This window comes from Pogonomyrmex barbatus, unplaced genomic scaffold (genome assembly GCF_055798465.1).
Source record: "Pogonomyrmex barbatus isolate J1 unplaced genomic scaffold, ASM5579846v1 scaffold2, whole genome shotgun sequence".
Lineage (NCBI taxonomy): Eukaryota > Metazoa > Arthropoda > Insecta > Hymenoptera > Formicidae > Pogonomyrmex > Pogonomyrmex barbatus.
Window position 1 is genome coordinate 23,050,649 of NW_028297116.1, and position 22,019 is coordinate 23,072,667.

At 39.5% G+C, this 22,019-nt stretch overlaps 1 protein-coding gene across 2 annotated transcripts in view; it reads left to right on the forward strand.

The window, feature by feature from the left end:
* Positions 1–22,019, forward strand: part of dtn (transmembrane protein 132C dtn) — a 100,999-nt gene that overhangs the window by 68,975 nt on the left and 10,005 nt on the right. The window contains exons 2-7 of one of the 2 annotated variants that reach the window (XM_089076939.1): positions 1,076–1,697; positions 1,876–2,448; positions 11,148–11,291; positions 15,399–15,672; positions 20,100–20,243; positions 20,807–21,703. In XM_089076939.1, the coding sequence (XP_088933065.1) occupies positions 1,076–1,697; positions 1,876–2,448; positions 11,148–11,291; positions 15,399–15,672; positions 20,100–20,243; positions 20,807–21,703 (2,654 nt within the window). Of the gene's footprint in view, positions 1–1,075; positions 1,698–1,827; positions 2,449–11,147; positions 11,292–15,398; positions 15,673–20,099; positions 20,244–20,806; positions 21,704–22,019 lie in introns of both variants that reach the window. The other variant, XM_089076938.1, reaches the window with a different exon arrangement.

A 22,019-nucleotide genomic window follows, 5' to 3' on the forward strand; every position in this document is an offset into this window, starting at 1 on the left:
AAAATACACAATCACCGCAATTAAAATTACAAGCAATATTTCTCTGAATAGAGTGTAGCGTTATCTATCTTCGCCGTGCGCTTCATTCGCCTTTACAATGTAGCAATAAGTCCCGTTGAAACCCCCACTAAATCATTTCAATGTAATCGCCTGTTATCGGATCTGGGGAAAAAAAACAGAAGCTGAAATAGAGCTACGTTAGCACGGAAGAAACGAGAGGGTTGGTCCACGGGCGCTGTGAGACGGGAGATAAGCGACGAGGATCGAATCGGTGATGGGAGGGGAAACGGCTCGCTTCTCTCTTCGCCTCCTCTTCTCGCTTTTCCGAGGCTTTCCTCCATTTTACGCGAGGCCGTGCGGGCAGCTGGCGCTTACTCCGGGATTTGCTCGGAAATTTATGTCCGGATGGAGCGCAGCCGCGCCGTCCCTCGCGCCGCCGACATCCTCCTCCTACCACCGATTTACAACTTCTCCGCTCACCTGCGCCAACTTTCGGATGCGCGTGAGCGCACGCCAGCTCCCCAACCCGGCGACTCCATTCTTCGTCGCGTCGTGTACCATTCTTCGACGCGATAGGAAAAATTGTCGACTTCGTGTTGAACGCCGTGATTTATTGTCGGCGAAATCGCACGCCGTCGCCGTCGCCTTCGTCGTCGTTGAAGGCCAAGGCGCTACGTGGAGCGGCAATATTTAAGACCAGATATTATGAACCAAATAGTATGGAATATATGCAGAATTAAATCGTCGTAGCATAGCAAGCGACGAAAGAATAGAAGTAAGATTAAAAAAATAATGAATACCGAAAGATTATCTGATCAAAAATACTTGAGAGATATAAAAAGAGAGGTATGAAAGGATTAAATATGATTAAAAATTAAGTAATAATTTAGATACGAAAATCATCATTTATCTATAAAATAGCGAACTGTGCTCATTTCTCATTCTTGAAGAAAATCGTACTTTACGTCAATACGTTAAAAAATCGGTCGATATTAATACAGTTAACAATTTGTAAATCAGTTCGTTTTAAAACGAACGACTCGCATTTGACCAAGTGATTTTTTTATCTTTCCAGATGTGGCAGCGTCAGTAGAGGTTCATTTTGAGAATAAGGATGGTGGATTCTTCCTAAAGCATATACCGCGGCCGTATTTCCCAGCCCGTGGCACATCGGATGCCGTTTCAGCGTTGTCGACAGGTGCAACGAACAGTAACAATGCGGGAGGTGCGGTACCGTCACCGCCGCCCGGCTCCGTCCTCTCGATCGACAAATTCACTGTCTTCCAGACGAGCGAACCGGTATCGGTGCGAGCTACGTACGGACCCTTCAGCACCAAGCAGACCGTACCGGCGCGTTACATAGTCCCCGATCCGTTGGACACGCTACCGGGACCGGAGACGCGACGTAATCTCACAGCGGCGACGATTCTGGACGCGCAGGAACTCGGCGCTCGTCATCTGGACATGTCAGCTCATCTAGTGGGTAACAGCGTGCCGCGCGATTCACCCGTGCTTAGGGTGCTCTTCCACGCCGGCAGCGAGGCTGGTGGTAGACGTCAGCTGCTGATGGCGCGACATCAGCGAGTCTGTGTGGTGTTACACGCAAACCTGGCCAGTCCATCGCGGAGTAATGCCGCGAGCAGAAGCAGCAATGGACACGGCTACTCTTCCTCCTCCTCCTCCTCCTCCTCCTCCTCCTCCTTCTCCTCCTTCTCCTCCTCCTCCCTCCTCCTCCTCCTCCTCCTCCTCCTCCTCCTCCTCCTCCTCCTCCTCCTCCTCCTCCTCCTCCTCCTCCTCCTCCTCCTCCTCCTCCTCTTCCTCCTCCTCCTCCTCCTCCTCCTCCTCTTCTTCCTCTTCCTCCTCCTCCGCGTCTTTTTCATCTTCCGCGCTGACGGCCGCCTGTAGTCCCGACGGAGAGAATGGTGTGTGCCTCGCGCAAATCACCATACCGGCCGATTGGTGGGCACCGTTACCACCGCCCGATTCCTCAGGCCGTATCAAGGTCCCCAAGAGTCTGCCACGATTGATTCAGGTTGCTTACTCCGTGTTGGAACCGCGTACGGAGGAGGGAGGACTTGGTGGCGGCGCGAGCGGCGGCGGCGGTGGCAACGGCGGCGGTGGCATTGGCGTTGGCGTTGGCGGTGGCGGTGGCGGTGGCGGTGGCGGTGGTGGTGGCGGCGGTTCTGATTCTGTTGATGCTACCGGTGGATCAGGATTCTGCAGGCCTAGGGTACAAATTCAACCAGTCACTCCTCTAGGTCAAGTGCCGCTCGCGCCCAATAAAGCGGACTATAAGGAACTCAAGGCGGACGATACACTGACGTTACTGGTACCACATGGACCACTCTATCCGAGATCCAGATTGCACATCCCGGCCTTCCTGCATCCCGTCAAGACGACAGATCCGCGACAGGAGCGGGCGCCATTGATCGTCGCGGTCATTTTGAGGTAAGTAACAGCGAGGTGTTTAGAAATGTCAAAAAATGATAACAAACTTCATCTGTCTAGAAGGAGAGTAGTATTCGTCAAGATTATATTATTTATGACTTAGAAATTGAAAACAAATTAAAAACGGGAAGTGTAAAGAGGAAAAATAAATTAAAATGGGAAATCGTCAAGCCCCAGCACTTTTCTTCGCTGGCTAACGCCTGTTCTCGGTATAATTGCATTAAAAATACATTAATCGAAGATAACTTTCCGCCAATATTAATTATAGGATTGATGACGTTGAATAAACGCGCTTTGGAAATTCGCCGAAATAAACCGTGATTAGTGCCGGCGAGTACAAACACGGTTATAATATCTTGTTTAGCCGCTTTCGGACAAATAGGCGATTAAACGCCAAAGTCGCAGCATCGCGTTGAGATTCACTTTGCATTTACTTTTTTTTTTAATCGCGCGCGTGCCTCGCGAAAAGTGCTTTTAAATCCCAGCTCGAGGAGACTCTCGCGCGGCCAGAAAGTGGGTCGGAAATGTACCGTCGCAGGGGCTGAAATCCTCTAATTGGATGAATTGTCAAGTAAGCTGGCGAGCGAAGTTACAAGCGCGTCTGTTGTTAGTAAGCACTCGAAAGTTCCGCGACTGCGACTAACACGGGGCGTATACACTCGAGCACGGACCAATCCGCGTGAGAAACTCATCGTTGTTGGATCTGTAACATATTGTTGAGAATGCGAGCTGGTGCTGTTGGAATAGAATTCTTTGCGCTGGATAATCGCGAAACGTTTGAACCAACACTGCGAGTCACCGAGAATAAAAAACCCTGGTGTAATCACGCGTCCATAAGAATGAACTATACCAGACTATAAGTCGAGATCCATGTGCGTTGTAAATAAAAAACACGTTGCACCGGCTTTATAAAAACGTACATGGTAAGGCTTACATAATTAATCAGTTAACCATGTAGCGTCACGTATACAACACAATATTCATGAACATCACGGGTCGATATTTCTCGATGACTAAAATATAATATCTTGAAAAAAATTTTAATCTGTATATTTTACGGTATACAATCAATTTGCATAAAATTTTTTCTTTCCGCATTATTGATGAAGTTTTGAAATTTATATTTGTTTCTAATATTGTTATGAAAATATTGTTATGAGATTTAAAATTTGTAACTCAGAAAAATTCTAACTCAGAAATATTTAGGCATAATCCGAGTTATATCACAATGTCTGAAGATATATCAAAAATAATTTGGCGGAAGTTTACGAAACTCTCTTCCAAAATTTATGAACCGCTTAAAAGACTATTGCATGCACTTACACGCTATTATGATAAAGACTTCGGGTTCCAGCGTCGACGTCGTTGACATCGCGTATACATAGTGAGCTTAAATAATTAATGAATTAATAAACAATTAAATAATAAACGAAGACTTCGTCACTATTTAAAGCCTTATCATAGTAAAAGCTTTTAAATACTACTTCGTCTACGTAATGGGTGCAAATTTTTAAAAGCTGTTATCTCTAATAAAATCGCGGTAAATCTCTTTTCAATAATTATTTTCTTTTCAAGTTTTTAGTTTTTTCTTGATTGTACATGAATTATACATGAATAAGCCTCACTTTGTATATGATTGCAAGAATATAATTTACATTTTTTTAGTAATTCTAGAAGTAAAGTGCTAATGAACTTCCTCTCTCTAATTTTTATTACCGGAAAGCTTATTACAATCTCGTAAACGGATACAAATTAAAAGCTTTTGCATAATCGTAAACCATTTGTATGATTATTTTCTCTTTTGCCATAACATTACGAAATGGAGAGATGCAATATTACGCAGTTTATTTGGAATATAAATTCTTAAGGGATTAAATGGATAATTAAATTTTAAAATAACAATTCTCTTGCGATATTAATATTTTATAGAACGATAATCTTTGTACGTGTTATTCAAATTTTACTACTTATTGGTACTATATTAGGAATAGACAATATATTCAAGCTTTATTGATTATAACGTTCTCGAAATATGATTCACATAACTTTTGTTACTTGTTTTGCATCGGAAACATCATATAGGATGAACGATGATAACACGCGAGATAAGTGGTATCGATAGTGGACTCAACTCATTGCGGAGGTCGTGGGTTATCGAGATCATCTACGCAATTTCTGCACACAGAGGCCATTTTAAAACAGAATTGCGTTTGTTTATTTATGGAAATCTGCATAGCGCATAGCCTTGACGTTCGGTAATTTTATAGAATTAATGAGACACGATTGCCCATTTTTGCACAACTATTCAGATTTTTACACAGATAAATTCTTGTTTCTTTATTTTAATCTCATTATCCGCGTGATGCTAACGTCGCATAATTTATAAAATTGCGAAATTTAGCTCGCGATATTTTTCCGTTTACGTATATTACTTTTACTAAGAACATCTTTTGTGCAACTATATTTCGCGTTGCTAAAATTAAAAGCATAATTTTTCCGATATTGATCAACTTTCCAAAATTCTGTCTCGTTTCACAATCATAGCAATAAGCTACTATTAGCAAATTAATAATACCATATAAGTTTAGCGGATATTGATTCATTATTAGTTTGACAATAGTATTCTATTATTATCCTTGCATAATTTTACAAACAATTGACCTACTCCGAAAATGAATAGTTCATACGTGCCATTAGATTATGTGTGTGTTATGACCTCCAATTAAATTTTCACACGTGTGCTGCTGTAACATTTAAAGGATCGAGCATTAAAAATATCTCGCTTTCTCTCTCTCTCTCTCTCTCTCTCTCTCTCTCTCTCTCTCTCTGTCTCACTTTATTTGCTTCTCTTTTATTCAACTAACGTAATTTCGGTACACGAAAATTCGGAAAGGAATGCCCGTCCGAATCTCTTAAATACTTTAAACGCGAAATTATCCCATAGAGAAGCCCTCGAGAAATACGACGCGGCAAACGAAAATTCTTCACGCGTTAAAGAGCTTGCTAAGAGCTAATCGTAGCCTTTGTCCGCATCGAGGGGCTTTATCCCGCTTTTTATGTCTCGCAACCTTAATCTAAGGCTCTTACAGTGCCACGTTAAACCGTAGATTTCCTACGCGGCCGCCTCTTAAGCCGCACTAGTCCGATCATAGGTCTTCGCCTCTGTGCCCCTGCGATATTGCATCGTTCAACAGTGCAACTTCTATGCAGAGTCCTCAGTTATCTCGCGCTTTCTTTCAATCACAAATGCCGAGACATGAACCGAGGAAAATGCGGCCTGTTTTATATTAACGAAAACGTTTTTAATTCTCCTTCGTAATTCTCCTTCTACAATGAATTTACGATCGAATGAATATTTTACACCCCGACTCGATTTTATAAAACTTTTTTTCGTAGCACATATGAATGTTGTTGATTCTCCATTGGCTATATACACTCCTCCATACACGGTCGTGCTACCAATATCGATCGATTGCCTAAAACACGAAGTGGGAGGAGAGAGAGAGAGAGAGAGAGAGAGAGAGAGAGAGAGAGAGAGAGAGAGAGAGAGAGAGAGAGAGAGAGAGAAGCGGTCATTGAATAAACGGTAATTTCGAAACGACATTCGGTCATTCGTCAACGTGGAAGCGTGTGCGCATGCATTCGAGATCGTTTCCGATAACGTTCGCCGATCGTCGTTTCGCACATCGGCGATTTGTATGTAAATGCGAAATAGGCTCGCGGAAATAACTTGATCTGGAACTTGTAATTGGTTCGCTCCTAACTCGCCCGGTCGACATCCCGAGCGCCGTTTAATGATGACCTGGTATCCGCCCTTTCGTGTCGCCCTCTTCTTCTAATTTTTATTTAATTTATAGTTATTATTCCGCTATTATTACTTGAGCGTAATATAATAATTAGCAAGAAAAATAAATCGGATAGAGAAATTGTCTTGTTTTACCTCGATTTCGATTTTGCCTTGAGAAATTTATAATTTCCGAAAATATCATCCTGTTCGTTATTTTTCTTTATTCGTTTTTTTATCAATTGGAATTTTTCCTTTAAGAAAAACATCATAAAATGATTAAAGTTATAAACGATTGAAAATAAATATAAATTTGATCGAGATTCAAAATATAAATAAATTTGAAAATGTTTTATATGCAAATTTTCACAAAACAAAGATAGCGTAAAAAAAATATGTAGGAATTATATCTAGAAAAATTATATTCTTAGAAGGAATATATTCGTTAGTTGTTCGAATAACATAAACTTTCATGCAGTATTGGGCAGTATTATGTTAATTGTTTTTGCAGTATTGGGCAAAGGAATACATTGACGTTTCGTACTCGGGTTTTTATTACGCATACTATGCGCTTTTCTCTACTGTCGTCTGAAGCTTAATTTATTCTCAGCTTAATTTAATTAAGATTTCGGATCCGTCGAAACGATTAAGACCGGAGATATGTAAATTAATTACCGGAAGTGAGAAGGCGAACTGTACCGTGCGGGGATGGTAATTACGCTTATACGTTTATACTTTTTGTACGTTTAAATTATGACACTCGATGTAGAGAACAATCAGGCTTCTTTTCGGAAATACACGGAGCGTGCACGTATCTGTCGTTAGCATGATTATGAAGATAAAGTTAACATGTGGTTTGTGTGTGTGTGTGTGTGTGTGTGTGTGTGTGTGTATGTGTGTGTGTGTGTGTGTGTGTGTGTGTGTGTGTGTGTGTGTGTGTGTGTGTCCCGCGGTATGCTTCGCAATATGCGGCACAGTATGCACCGCAGTGCAAGTCGTACGCTTTAATGTTTGACGTTAGCGGAATTTTAAAGCGAGGCATCCGTGAAGATCTTAAACTTGGCAGTTTGCAACCGATTAATCTAAAACTTTGTCGAGAAAGATCGTGTGCGCGATATCAACGGAGAATATGAATCGTATTTTCCTTTTTTTTTTTCGTCACACATTAATCGACGAACGAAAATTTATTGTCCGAGAATTTTAAACCGCAGATGCTATTTATTAACGTAATTACCGTAACATCCCGCACTAATATACTGCATGAAAGTTTATGTTATTCGAACAACTAACGAATATATTCCTTCTAGGAATATAATCTTTCTAGATATAATTCCTACATATTTTTTTTCCGCTATCTTTGTTTTGTCTAAAATCTACATATAAAACATTTTCAAATTTATTTATATTTTGCTGCAAACGCATACAACAAATCAGACTTCGCCTTGGATTTTGACATTTCGTTTTAGGAATATTTCATGCCGGGATCTCGGGAAAATGTCGTGCTCCGCGTAGTCGTTTCCGCGCTTTGAATTCCTTCTCGCTGATCTACCAACGTTGTGGCAACGTGCACAAGGAAAGACGACTATGCTCCGACAGTAGCAAACGCACGATAAGAGGCAACGGCCTCCCGTTTTTCCCAGGGGAAAAGGCAAATTGAGTTATTATGGGAGGCACCGGTGACGGCAGCGTTCTTAAATACGTATCAGCCGGTCGCTTCCTCGGCTTCGGCAAATACGCCGAAGAAACTTGAAGAGGCAATATCCGGCCTTACTTGGGCGGCGCCCGAAGTTTCGTATTAGCCACTCGGTGCACTTTTCTGCCGCAAGATCCGCTTACCGCCGGGCGACATTGCATTCGCGCGCTCGAAAATTCCAGTTTCAGCTTGAATTAAGAACGACCTCCTCGAGGCTGAAAGCTTTAGTTGGGTCGCGAGCAAAAGCTTAGGAAGATACATTGCCACAACGGCAATGTATGTTTCAAATAAATTATATAACTTGTATCGTATATGGCATTTGATGATATAAAGGTTTTCTCTTTCTCTAAATTTTTAAAAACAATTCTAGCTTTACGTAATAGTTTTATATTTCAATTATACATTTATATATTTATTCAATTATATATTTCTACTTGTTGAAAAATTATTCATATTTTACTCACACAAGGATCATTAAGAGATTTAACTTTAAATATCAAGTTACTTGAAAAAAAAACACAATGAAATAAAGCAGAAATATTAAAAATAATATAAAAGAAAAAATTAGATTAATTATTATTATTTTATATGATCTTGATATAAAAAAGGAATAAGTCAGTGATGATATGAGTTCATAATTTCGAATATATTAATTATTTCGCGGTTTCTCAATATAATTTGATTGAAATCAAAGAGAGATTTTGGATTGTTATCCAGCTTTATTGTATCGTGACACTGACGACAATATCTAATTTGCTGTGTCGGCCGCGGCATACCGCGCAACGTTACGTCGACCTGACGCATCGCGGTGAATATTTATGCGTCGCGGCGTCAGACAGACGCATTTCTTCGGCTACGTCCCTCCCCCTCCCCCTCGCGTTGTACATCGTGTGCATGATACCGACCCTGCGACCCGGTCACGTAACTAGAGCGTGAGTTAGTTCAGAGCGAAGAAACGCAGTCTTCTTCCTTGCGCGAACGAGTCGACTTGGCGAGGAAACTGTCTCTGCAGTCGTGAAAGAGATGGCCCTATTTTCGTTCGCAATGTTACGAGAACGAAGACAAACGACTGCGAATATCGCGAATTTTCCGTCTAAATATGCACGTTCTCACGTAATCGTCCGTGAATCCCTCGTGATTGAGCATTTTTGAAAAATTTATATCTCAAGATTCTCGAAAGGAACGGGCGTAGATATTTGTCGTATACCGTTTTACAATTACGCCAGATGTCCCAGATTTGTCAGATGTGCTTTTATTGTAGCTCCTTCGACGAATTCTTTGGTCAATTCGGAAATTTACATTTCTTAAGTAAAAATATCCTCGACTAACGATAAATTCCAAAAATTCTATATTTATATAAATATATTTATATAAATTAAATTAAACTCAAGAGACATTAATCAAAATGTTCATTAATTTATTTTTTCTTAAGCTTATAAAAGCTGTAACTTTTATTCTCTTTTAGAAAATGAATGGAATTATACATTCTAATACATGTTTTGAGCTTAAATCTGTTACGGCCACTCAATGCAGGAAACTACAGCGAGAAACATCGTCGAACACGAACGAGGAATGTCGTAAACGCGATAAAGCACGAAAAGTGTATGCAAAGTTTGTTGCATTATTGACGTTTGCACCTTCTTGTAACTGCGTTTCGATGTAGCTGGTAGCGATGCCGTTTAAATTTCAATCTCTTAAGTTTGCTGTGAGAATGCACGCAGACACGGCTCGACGAGAAGTAGCGCGGTATTATTGCGATGACAACCGAGAACCAATGCTCGAGGCACGATACCATACGTAAAGAGTTCTCGATGCATCAGATTTCGCTCGAACGGAAATTCGATATCTATATCCGACAACTTAAGGATAACCAAGGGCAAGATTGCGAGAGATAATTGAACGCAAGTTATAGAATAGAGAAGTTAACGCTGAACTTATATTCGTATTTTATCTTTTTATATATATATATATATATATATATGTGTGTGTATATACATGTGTATATATATATATATATATATATATATATATATACACACATGTCATTAATATTAACTTATACAATAGTATTGTTACATTAACAAGTATACGCGTTCCTTTACTTATTCCTAAATTAAAATATCAATTGTTTTAAATAGCAGTTATCGATTTGCATTTTCGAGGCAATGTGAGCTGTAGTTATCTTGACTTCTGTAAAAACTCGAGGACTACATAAGTATACTTGGCGATATTGTTAGAGCAACATGAGGGCAATGGGTCTCGTCAGTGGGAAGAGAAAACTGTACGTTCATTCATTTTTAATGACAGAAGGACGCAGCTAATAATACGGTGGATGAAAGAAATGCGCGAGGCTCGATCGATACGACGTGATATGAGTAATGAAAATATCGCGCAGCGGAGTACCCGTATAAGTCATCGTTGAAAAGAAACGCTTCTGAAACTTTATACGTGACTTGTATTTTATATATTTTCTTGGATATATATTCCTCTCTCTCTCTCTCTCTCTCTCTCTCTCTCTCTCTCTCTCTCTCTCTAAATATATTACTTTTTGTTTCCCTTATCCCTTATCCTTTGTCGACGATAATTTATCATTTTTAATAACTTTTTTCAATTTTGGATATACTTCTTTCATGAAAATTCTTGAAAGTTCAATTATTTGTTCAATTAGTGGAAAATTGATTTTTTATACTGGAAGATTAATGCATCGCTTGAAATTATCGAGTTACAAAGCGCTAATGATAAGACCAGCGTACAAAATTATCTCTGATAAAATTCAATTTCCCTCCAAAGAATCAAAAGAGTATCGTAATACAAGTTATTTGATATCACGAAATCTGATAGATATTTGAATGCAAATACATTTCGAGTGGAACGTGAACTGACGAAAAATTATCTTACTTATCCTCCCAGCACAATCCGTGTCGTCTGATTCAAGAATATGTCATATTCGAGAATATGATAATTATAAATAATAAATATGAATCCAAATCGATATTATTACAAAGATATATATTACACAAGCTGATTATACGTATCAAATTATTAAATAATAATGAATCGTCCGATATTTCTCAAGTTAACGATTGAAGTCTCTGTAGAAAATAAGAAATAAATTGTATTATGGAGGTCTTCCTATTCGTATACTCAGCATTATCGATGTCTCAAAGTATAATACTTTTTGCTCGACTTACGTTACAATTGGTTGTTTGTATTGTGTTTCAGGGCACGAGTAAAGTCTGGCGTGAAGATTCTAGATGCTTCGTCTAGCAGTCCAGACTGGATTGTCAATAGCGACGTCAACGCGAAGAATACCGCCGCCACGTTTACAGCGCGACGTAAGGAGACCTCGTCGCGTGTACTCAGCACGTAAGTACATCATACACCCTTTTGGAATGGTCCTGTCACGCGCAATCTGCCCTCGTTAAGTCAGCATACGTCGGCGAGCTTAGAAAGACTCTTATTGGAATTGTGGACATGAGGGCGGTTAATGTAATGAGCAATTTAAATCCCTCCGTTTCCGTTCGTTAAACCTGGAGTGCGAACGAATGAGAAGTCTCGCTGCAAACCGAATAGACTGAGGATTTTCAGGCAAGAAGGAATTTTTCGGGCAACGAGTCTTGAAAGACAAAAATCCGTTAAATTTTACTCTAACATCCAATTTTACTCTAACAAAAACTTGAACTTTTTTTATTTTCATTTACTAACTTTTTTTTATCGGAGCATCTCATTTTAACAAAGGCTGACATTCGATAATTGCAATTATGACGTTGTTTTTTTTTACTTAATTATAAAATTTATATTTTATAATATACGAAATTACATATATGTTTTTTTTTTCATAAAAATCTTTGACCATTAATGAAAAATAGACAAACTTATTTATTTGAGTATGTTTATTGTGATTTAATGAATAATCATTTTATCTAATCACACAAGTAATAATATTCTCAATTACATCATTTAATGTAGTCTCCTTGTGCGTCAAGTGTTTTTAACGTAAAGAAAATATTGTACCATGATTAAAGCTCTCAAATCAGAAGCTGATTCGTCGGTAATGTCGTTTGACCCGGGATATCTGCTCTCACAGTAGTCGCCTTGGGCGTGCAATGACGTTTCTTTGTAATTCTCGACTTTTTCTTCTTCGTCGTCTTTTTCTTGTTACTCTTGGACCGAATCATTCGATTGTGCGGTTTGTCGGTCTGTTCTACAGTACGCTGCGGTTGACTGACATCTTCAACTTTATAAGCACGAATAAAGAAAGGGACCTCATCATTCGTTTTTTCAAACGACGATTCGCTCGCGGAATCTTTGGTTGATCGAACAAAACGATTCCTTGGTTTATTCCTTTCCATGGAGGACGATTTACTCTCTTCCGAAATATCAACGAACGCTCTGACAAATCGATTCCTCGGTTTGTTCTCTTCGGACGATGATTTACTCTTGGTCAAAGTATCTCCGATCGTTCTGACAAATCGATTCTTCAGTTTGTTCTTCAACACGGTTGAGTCGCTTTCGAAAATATCCTCAGTCTCTGAGATAAATCGCGACTTCAGCCTGCCTTTCTCTTTAGATGACGATCCGCTTTGCGCGTCAACCTTGACCCCTCTGATAAGTCGACTTTTCGGATTGTTCTTCTCTTCGGACGAGTTACTCGATGTATCTTGAACTGATCGGATAAATCGATCGTTCTGTTTATTTTTCTTCTCTTCGGACGATATACTTTCCGAGATATTCTCTTTGATATATCTCTTTGTTCGCTTTTTTTTATTTTCCTCCGAGGACGAGGAAGAGGAAGATGAAGACGAAGAATCATCGTCATCATCATCATCGTCATCATCATCGTCATCGTCATCACAGTTTTCATCATCGTCCTTCTTTGATTTCACACGTCGTTTCTTACTCCTCTTACAAACATTGTTATCATTATCACAGTTTTCGTCCTCATCGTCGTCACTATCATCCTTGTCAACCTTCTTTGATTTTACACGTCGTCTACCCTTTTTAGGTACGTCGTCGTCGTCATCGTCATCATCATCGTCACTGGAAGAACTACTGCTGCTGCTGCTGCTGCTGTCATCGTCATCGTCATTATCATCCTTGTCTTTCTTGGTCTTCCTCTTGGTCGCGCGTCTCACGCGTTCAAATTCCCTCGCTTCTAGCTCCTGTTTCTCGTTTTCGAGAAACTTCCACTTGTCGTCAATGTACATATCTCGCTCCGTACGTTTATCATTCTTCTCTTCCTCGCTGGACGAGGAGCTCGAACTATCGGGCTTTTTTTCTTTTTCCTTTTCGACTCCATTGACGGTGACAATCGGTTCCTTCATCGTTGTTAACGCTTCATTCTGCTCCTGTGCACTCTGCTCCTGCGCGGGATACGCCCGGACGACATACGTGGCGGCGAGCCCCGCGAGAAGTGCCGCGAAAAAAAACAGCGTACTGCGACGCATAATCGATCATGCAACTCGGAAGGGAAATTTACACTCTCGATGGCGGCCTTACGATCGCCTTTTATACCGCGATTGCGAAAGACCGATAAAAAAAGGCGTCGAGTGAGAAGCGCCTCGCGCTGACGTAGCGAGCCGATGCGTGTTGAAATCGGCGAAAGAAGCGCGGAGAGAATGGGGGAGGTCGAAGGTGAGGAGGTGGGAAAATCTGAGCGGGCGAGGCGAGATCCTTGTTATCGCCGTTAACCCGGCGATGCTCCGCTTTGATTCCGCTTGGGGGGGGTTCGACTTCGAACTCCGGCAGCTTCGCGCGCACTTTCAACGCGGCGCGAGATCGACGATTTGCTCCCGCTCGAGCCGCGGATCATCGATCGCGCGAGCACGAGCGAAGGGTTAACGCCGCCCGGCCGGCACGCACGCAACATGGATCAACGGCCGCGATAAAGAGGCGGACAAGAGAGGGAAGGGGGGGGGCGACTTCGCCAGGGATTCCGCTTATCGAGATTCTACGCGGCGCGCGCTGATAGCAAACGCGACGGCATCGAGATCAGACGCGTGTGGTACCAGCTCCTCGACGTAGCTAGGCAAGTGGCTCGAGGCTGCAGAATAATTACTTTGAAATAACGTCGCTGCCTTCATCTCGATAAGATAAGAATCTCGAGAAGGCGTAATGAGCGACTGACATCGCGAGCAAGACGCTTACCAAGAGTGTTCGATAAAAGAAAGAAAAAAAAAACTGTACCGAGAATTATGGATAGGGACGTCGAGAAGATCCAGGTCTCGACAGATATTTTTAACCCTTTACCGAACTTATTATCATCTTTAAAACCCGATAGCAATTTGCACATTATTACTCTTATCCTAGACTATAAAATACGTATATTTTTAATTTTTTTTTTATTATACATTTTTTAAATCTACGAACAATGTATAATATTCTCTTATAATTTAATATTATTAATATGCTGAGTAGAATTGTTTTTAGACTTGGATAAAAAAGTAGAGATAAAATGTATTGTATAAAATATTTTCTTTAATCTTCCTTTTTTTTATTTAAGTATGAATGTAGAAATTTGATTAATAATTTGTATATCTCACAAATTCTATAAAATTCTATAAAATTAAGACATTAAAAAGAAACATTAGAAACATACAATTTCTGATTTAATCTAGAAATTCAAATTTCTAAAGTCAGTTTCTAAGACATTTAGCACCTAATAGAAACGCATTTTCACTTTCAAAAAATACAAATTTTTTTCAATGTTTTTATTTTACGCGCAAGAAATTATACACGTGTATTCATTCAACAACAGCAAGTGCTTTGTTGACACTTAATGATGACGCGCTTAATTAAATTCGATAAATTTGTAAGTCTTAACGAGTCTAATTACATTTACATGGCTATGAATATTTAATTGCACTTTAATTCATAATTCTCGTGAAAACTGCTCATTTTACGGCAATTTTAATCCAACATCGCCCATTGCTCGTCGTAAAATATGAATGAGTCGGAGGATCGCGTGTAGCTGGGAACAAGAACAAGTAAAGATGTTTTGGAGAAACGCTTTTAGAGCGTGCATCGAGGAAAATATAAAATCCCTCGCGCAAGAGAACCGTTAAATTTTTATAATGATGTACAATTTTCTGTGTTTGCGATTTAACAGCCGGCTAACAGGCGAGTTTTCGTTCCTTTTAATTTCCACGTTCGTTCTCGCGAATTCACTTGGAAGGGAATGACATTAATCGTCGGAGGTATACTTACGCAAGTGAATGAACGAACATTTGTTCGAATCCTCTTTATCAAGTGTGATGCACAGCTTCTGCGAAGCATTCCCGCTCTCTTAAGCTTCCGAAGAATTTTCATTATCGTTTTATCGCCAACTTATAAATTTTTATTGCAATTTTATCATATAATTGTGAAATTTTTGTTCGCGAAAACTTTTTCTTTTTCTTTTGAAAAGTAATCTACATTTTTTAATATTTGGTGTGGATGTTTCGAAGTTTACTATTATTTTCTTTTTTGTTTCAGATCTGCGGAAGAAATAATGACAATGTTGCTGGAGGCCAGCGAGGAGGGCATAGGAGGAAGCTGGGACGGCGGTAGGATCGTGTGGAGCGTGCGTTACGCGCTCGAGGGTGAGGAGGAGAATGGGTCGCAGTTGACGGGCGTCGATCAGTTGCAACAGCGAATGCAGCAACGCCAGCTGCAGCACCATCATCATCATCATGTCGAGAAACGGAAACTGCAGGCGCGGCTAGAGATACAGAAGGATGATATACAGGCGGTGCTTCCGATCTCTAAGGTAATACCAGATTTTTTTTAGCGTCAATCTTAAGTTTATGCGCATAGAAACGGAAAATTAGAATGGAATACGAAACAACGATGCGAATATTTTATATCGCGGAAAGTCATTTTTAACTTACCAGTTTTATATCATGTCGATCAAAAGTTCAGATAAAGCAGCTAGATTTTTTTAGAAGAATTCTTAGGATCTCTTTCATGTCTAATGAATATTATTAATAATTTATGGATGTATGTGAACATGTATGCAAAATATTTCACTTCCCGTTTTTGTTATTTTTTAATGATTTTTTTATTTATTCAGAATTAATTTTTTTTAACGGAAATATCAATAATACCAAAATTTTTCATATCACGAGTGATTAAAGAAGCAATTTACTTGAATTTTAAGGGAAACATTATGAATTGCATAACTTATATTCCTTAATTAGTTATAGATATAGATTAGATAGAATTATAATTTAATAGTCATGAAAACGATGCGAGAAAAAGGATTTTACGCTTCTGACATCATAACTTATGACTGCAGTGGTAAAATTTTAAGACGACATTGTAAGAAAAATAATCGAAGATTGTTTTTAGATTTGGTCAGATTTTGATGTTCTTCTTTCAATTATGATTATTTTTATCGGGATATTCTTCGTTTTCCGTCTCTCGCAACTCGTCCTTCGTACTTCGTCGGTGAAAATTCCTCGGAAAAGAGCTAACTCGAACGACGAGTACGATCAATACGGTCGCGTATATCGATCACCTCGCCACGCGAGAATCTGTTTCCACTCGGTCGGCCAATCTACGATCCTCACGAGCATTGAGACAAGAGAGAAAAAGGAAGGAAAAGTAAGAAAAAGAAAAAGCTCCATATATATATATATATATATATATATATATATATATATATATATATAGAGAGAGAGAGAGAGAGAGAGAGAGAGGAGAGAGAAGATCGACAAAGGATAATGCTTTTCCCTCTTTGGTTCCCACAGCGAATACTCTGATGCTTTTCTCTCTCAGCTTTTCCGCGCCCGCCTCTTCACCATAGCGGCGATATTTCTAGCCATGGCAAAATTCCATCGATACCGCAGAGTCGATCGCCAGAGCTACACCTATTTTGATAACGGCAGTGACGCATCTGCCGTAACAACAGGTCGTAATGAAATTTTTGATTGCCGCATGTCGAGCGATACATCCCCGTGTTCCTTTACGGAATGAAATATGCACATAGGGTGTAACGTATTAATTTCTCGTATAAGAATTTCTTTATAAGAAAAATATCATGGTGGAATTATTTTTTGTTTTATTTTCGAGCGATGCGATAATAGAGAAATATTTTCTTTCAATAAGATAATTTGATAGATATAAATTAGTTGCTAATAAAATCTAATCGAATTTTTTCGTAAAAAGTAACGATGGTAGAATAGGTATCTGTATTTACGTTCGATAGTGAAATGTAATTTTAGTAAATCACTTTTCAACAAGCCGCAACAACAAGTCCACAACAATTGGGACACAAGCCTCTTGGTATGTAAATTAGATCTGATGGTTCCACACTATCTATGACACGCTCGCAATTTCCAGTAACACGACGCAGCAGGTGCACCGTATATAACTCCGTGTATGAAAGTCAATATATGTGAAGTCACGTCGATGACCAGATACTCGATAGAATCTTAGATGAATTAATTGAGAGAGATATTACGCTCCGACTTGAATAATAACTGTTGAAGAACAAAAGCTTCTTATTAAAACGTTGTCTCGCAAAATTATATTCTTAGACAATTTTACAAATGGATTTCATTTCAATATAAAATTTCAATTTTTTTTTTTATATTTCTTCTAAAAAGACGTACAATATAAATTGAGAAATTTACAAGCCGTAACGAATAATCTTTTATTAATACTTTTTCTAAGAAAAATTCCAAAATAACTGATGATTAATGTTTTTCGCGTGTTTTTCGCATAGGTAGTGTTATAAATTATCAACTCAACTTGATCAGTTTGCTACACTTATACGTTACATTGAATTTGAAAAATATCATCTGAAACCGATCCGATCTTAAAATCCGGCATCATAGTATTGACAGATAACGCAGGGCAAAGGTCGAGGGCGTCGAGAAAAGAGGTCGCGCGAGGTCTCTTTTAATTAAAAACTTCACTTGCAGTCTCACGCGTGGAAGAAGCTGCAATTAGAGTAAGGATAATCAAGAAGCGTAGACGGAGTTTCCGACAACTTCTCGCGAGCGAGCGAGCAAGCACGCGCAGTACCTTCAAAAGGATATGTAAACGAATTAATTATCTAATTTATCAATTAGCGACCTCCGACACGCGCGCTTGTTTCCTCCGCTGAAATTTATCAACGTAATAGCCCATGTATTGTGCATATTTTATGCACACCGATGTAAAATCTTTGCATCTCTCTTGTATCTTTCCCATCCTCTTTCCGTCCACCATCGATGAAATATCATCCTACGTAGCAAATGTTTTCCATGTTCTTTTAATAGGCTCACAAAATCATCTCAGAAATATCTGAAAAGTAACTGCGTACTTTATTCATACATCAAAACATAACTTTATGATCCTGGAAGTTGCACTACGTGCTCAATTCATACATCAAGCTTTGTACATTATATATGACAGTCTTAAAGCTTGTTTGCGCGATTAATCTGTTATACTATTAAGAGAAGCAAAGTGTAAATAGATTGAAGATAAAAACGGTCGTATGCATTTCTCGCGAGATCCGAAAAGTAAGAAATTTATACGATAAATAAAAGAGTTGCCAGACTGATTTCTGAAACTCTTAATTAATTACGCGCCATTAATCGCGTCTTAGGCTATTATTAGCCTGGTATTGTTACGAATGATTAATATGAAAAGTTAGGGAAGAAAGTGCCATTTAATTACAAATTTTCATTAAGGAAAAACCAACTTTAATTCTCGAACGTTTTCGAATAAAAGTATGAAAAATAGCAAAGAAATAAAAATATAATAAATTTAGTTTGTATGTTGTATTATAGATATTGTTGCGATTAGGATTTTAAAAGTTGTATAAAAGAAAAAAAACGATTTCGTTATATGATACCAGGAATATTAGAAAAGATAAATATTGTAAACGAATCATGAAAATCCTTTTCCTGCATCCAAGAATTGAATCCAAGGATTTTGAAATACTATTTCAAAAATTCTTTTTATTTCTATTAGCAATCTGTAATCACGCAACAGAAACTGAATCAAAAGATCGGTAATCCCTCTCAAAGGGATTTCTCTTTCACGAGCGACGCATTCTGCACGCCGAAATACAAAGTGCACAAGCGTATAGTCGGTGTAGCGGTCTCGTAAATATTCCCGCGAGTCTTGGTACGAATGAAAAAATATTTGACGAAAGAAAGAGAAGGAGCCCGCGGTTCGCGTTCGAATGTAAATCCTGCCCGTCGCTTTTATCATCACGAGAGAGCACGTTCGTCCACGCGAGGGATATAGCAGTTGGCTCGCGCATACACTCCTAGCATTGGCGTCAGAGATTTAAATTCCCTCGCTGCAATATCCGAGCCGTTTGATGTTCCTTCCAAAGGCCGCCAGTCTGTATGGACGAAAGCGAACTTGGAAATGGCTTACTAGTCTGACCGACCGACCGACCGACCGACCGACCGACCCTGCCCGACTCAACCCCTTTGCCGAACTCCCCCGTTGGCAAACTGATGTAAAATACACGGACGACGCGAACATGTGAAAACGTGTAAACGTGGGACGTAATCTCCCACGTGTACGTGCAACATTGCGGCGAGCAAGTTCTCGGGAACAAGTCTTCGGTGCTTGTAAAATAACTGCACGAGTCCACGTAAATCCATTAAATCTCACGTTTATGCGATTTGTTTATGATTTTACAATATTAAAACGTTAGATTACAGAATTAATTAACAGTTGGAAAATCGCGTGACTTGGTTCTTTTATTAAAAAAATTTTTTTTATTTAAACAATGTACCGTTAGAGGGACTAGTTTTATCAGCTTATATAATGAGAAGATTTTAAATTTTATGTGTACATTTTATCGAAGAGATAAATTTAACATTTTCACCGTATTCTTTTGAATATTCCTCGCCTATTTATATATATATATATATATATATATTTTTTTTTTAATTTTATGTTTTTGGTGGTTCATATTTTTTAATATCGCTTACCGCGCCTTTTGTTCCGTCTGTCGACGATAGGGAATAAAGTTCGAGGCAGAATAGATAACAGTTATGAATAATGGATAATGGCTCTATCAATGAAGGTTTTACAGAGATGCATATATTAAAATATATGCAAACCTTCGTCACATACTATTAAAAATAGGAATAGGAGTTTGGCTATGAGAAAAATTGGGATAGGAATTTAAGCCATGAGTTTCTCTGCGAGATACGAAAGGGAACGTTTTATATTGTGCTTCAGAACTGGGAGGTAATGAATACAGCAGTGTTGACGGGGCGTCAGGTGTCGCAAGGGATGAAGGTTTTCATCGTGAGTCAAGCCGGTACGGTGGCCGATGTTACGCTGCAGTCGTCCTGTCATTCCGAGGACGAGAGTGTTCTCAAGGTAATTGCTTTTTAATTTACCTTCAGCTCTTACCTTCAGAGTCTTTTAGGAGTTTAATTGAAGAAATCTCGGTATTATGTACCGAGATGGTGGAATTCGTTGCCTCTTCATTTCTATCACTGTGATTCGTGCTTGATAATTTTAAGATTTTATATATGTTTTATTTGGAAAATGAATGCGGTAGATGAATAATTTTATTTTTAACGCGACTAATTTACACGTCGCTGCGAGAATTGGCGAAATTGAAAGTACTTATATGAATTTATTTAATTACTTTCAAATCTGTCGAGTCCATCTTTGGAATGGCGAAATCCGTTTCATATTTTATGTTAAAGTCTGTATAACTGATAAATATCTGTAATATGCCGTTTGAATGCACGACCCATTTAAATCCTATATCCGCGAGTTTGAAACTCCTAACACCCCGTATAATCGGCGGATTAAGTAACACCTTCGATGCCTCAATATCGTGCACTTGAATATCGTGCATTACGAACTACCGTATAGCCTAGGTCAAACTACATTTAATATTCGACCGTTGTCACAAATACCTAAACTCGCAGGTATCATCCTCGTGCAGTAGCGTGTACGTGGACGGTTCGGAGATCCGGGGTTCTAGCAATGCGTCGGTCCTCGTCAAGTACGGGACATATACTGGGCTAGCGAGGTTCACCGTATGGATGCCCGAACTTCCTCTGGAGGTAAGCGTTGCTGACACGCGGCTAAACCAGATAAAAGGTTGGAAAGTGCCAGAGGAGCACGCGGCCAGTACGAAGAGCAAGCGGAGCCTATTGAACGCGACGCGGATCGAAAAGTTTCCGATTTCCTCGACGTCGACGACACCGCTGGAGAGGCCGCCGATGACCGCGCGAGCGAGGAAGAGGAGCGCTGTCGATCTGGAGGAGTCGATAGAGGATACGTCCTTAGACGTGGACGATCCGGACGGACTCCTCGAGGAGGACGAACACGACGAACGGTTCCGAGCCAATGGAAATGATCATGGATGGGATACGATTAACTCCATCGATCGAAATCTGTCTCCGGCCAATTGCAGGCTGCGTTTCCAGCAGAGTCCGGTCGAGGTGCACGCCCGATTCCTGGCGACCGATCATGACTCGGGTAGAGTCTCGTACTTTGTCAATCGACGTACCTGGTTGCGCGTCACCGATCTCGTAGCCGGCATGCTGCGTGTCTCCGATCCTAGAATAGCGACGCTTCTTCAGGGCAGACTTGTTCAGGGACGCGGAGTGGGTCGCACGGAAGTGCAAGTATTGTCGCCGATCACCGGTAGAGTTATCGGCGCGAAGGAAATCAGGGTCGGTAATGACCGCGTGTCTGTGACACGTCTGTCTGTTCGGGTGGTATCCGGACTTCAACTCAGTATCAGTCCTGATACCGCGATCGAAAATGGATACGTCGCCGAAACTTCGGTTACAAGAAGACTGACTGCTCAATATCAGGTAAATTGTTGATGATTACAATATTGTTAAAGCTTCAAATGTATACTACATTACAAGAAAAAGGGAGCATTGCTATTTCGACAATAATTTGAGGAGTTTCTCTAAATGTCTTTAAAATATCTAAAATAATCAATAAAACGATAAATTAATTATTTAGAAATATATAATGTATTCTATTATTCCGTATAATGTCAATTTTTTTTGTGAATATAAAGAGAAGATTTTACCATATTGCGTTAATCCATTAAAATTTTCATTCTGAAAACATTTACTTTATATTTTTCTCGAGGATATATACATGTATATTTCATGCATG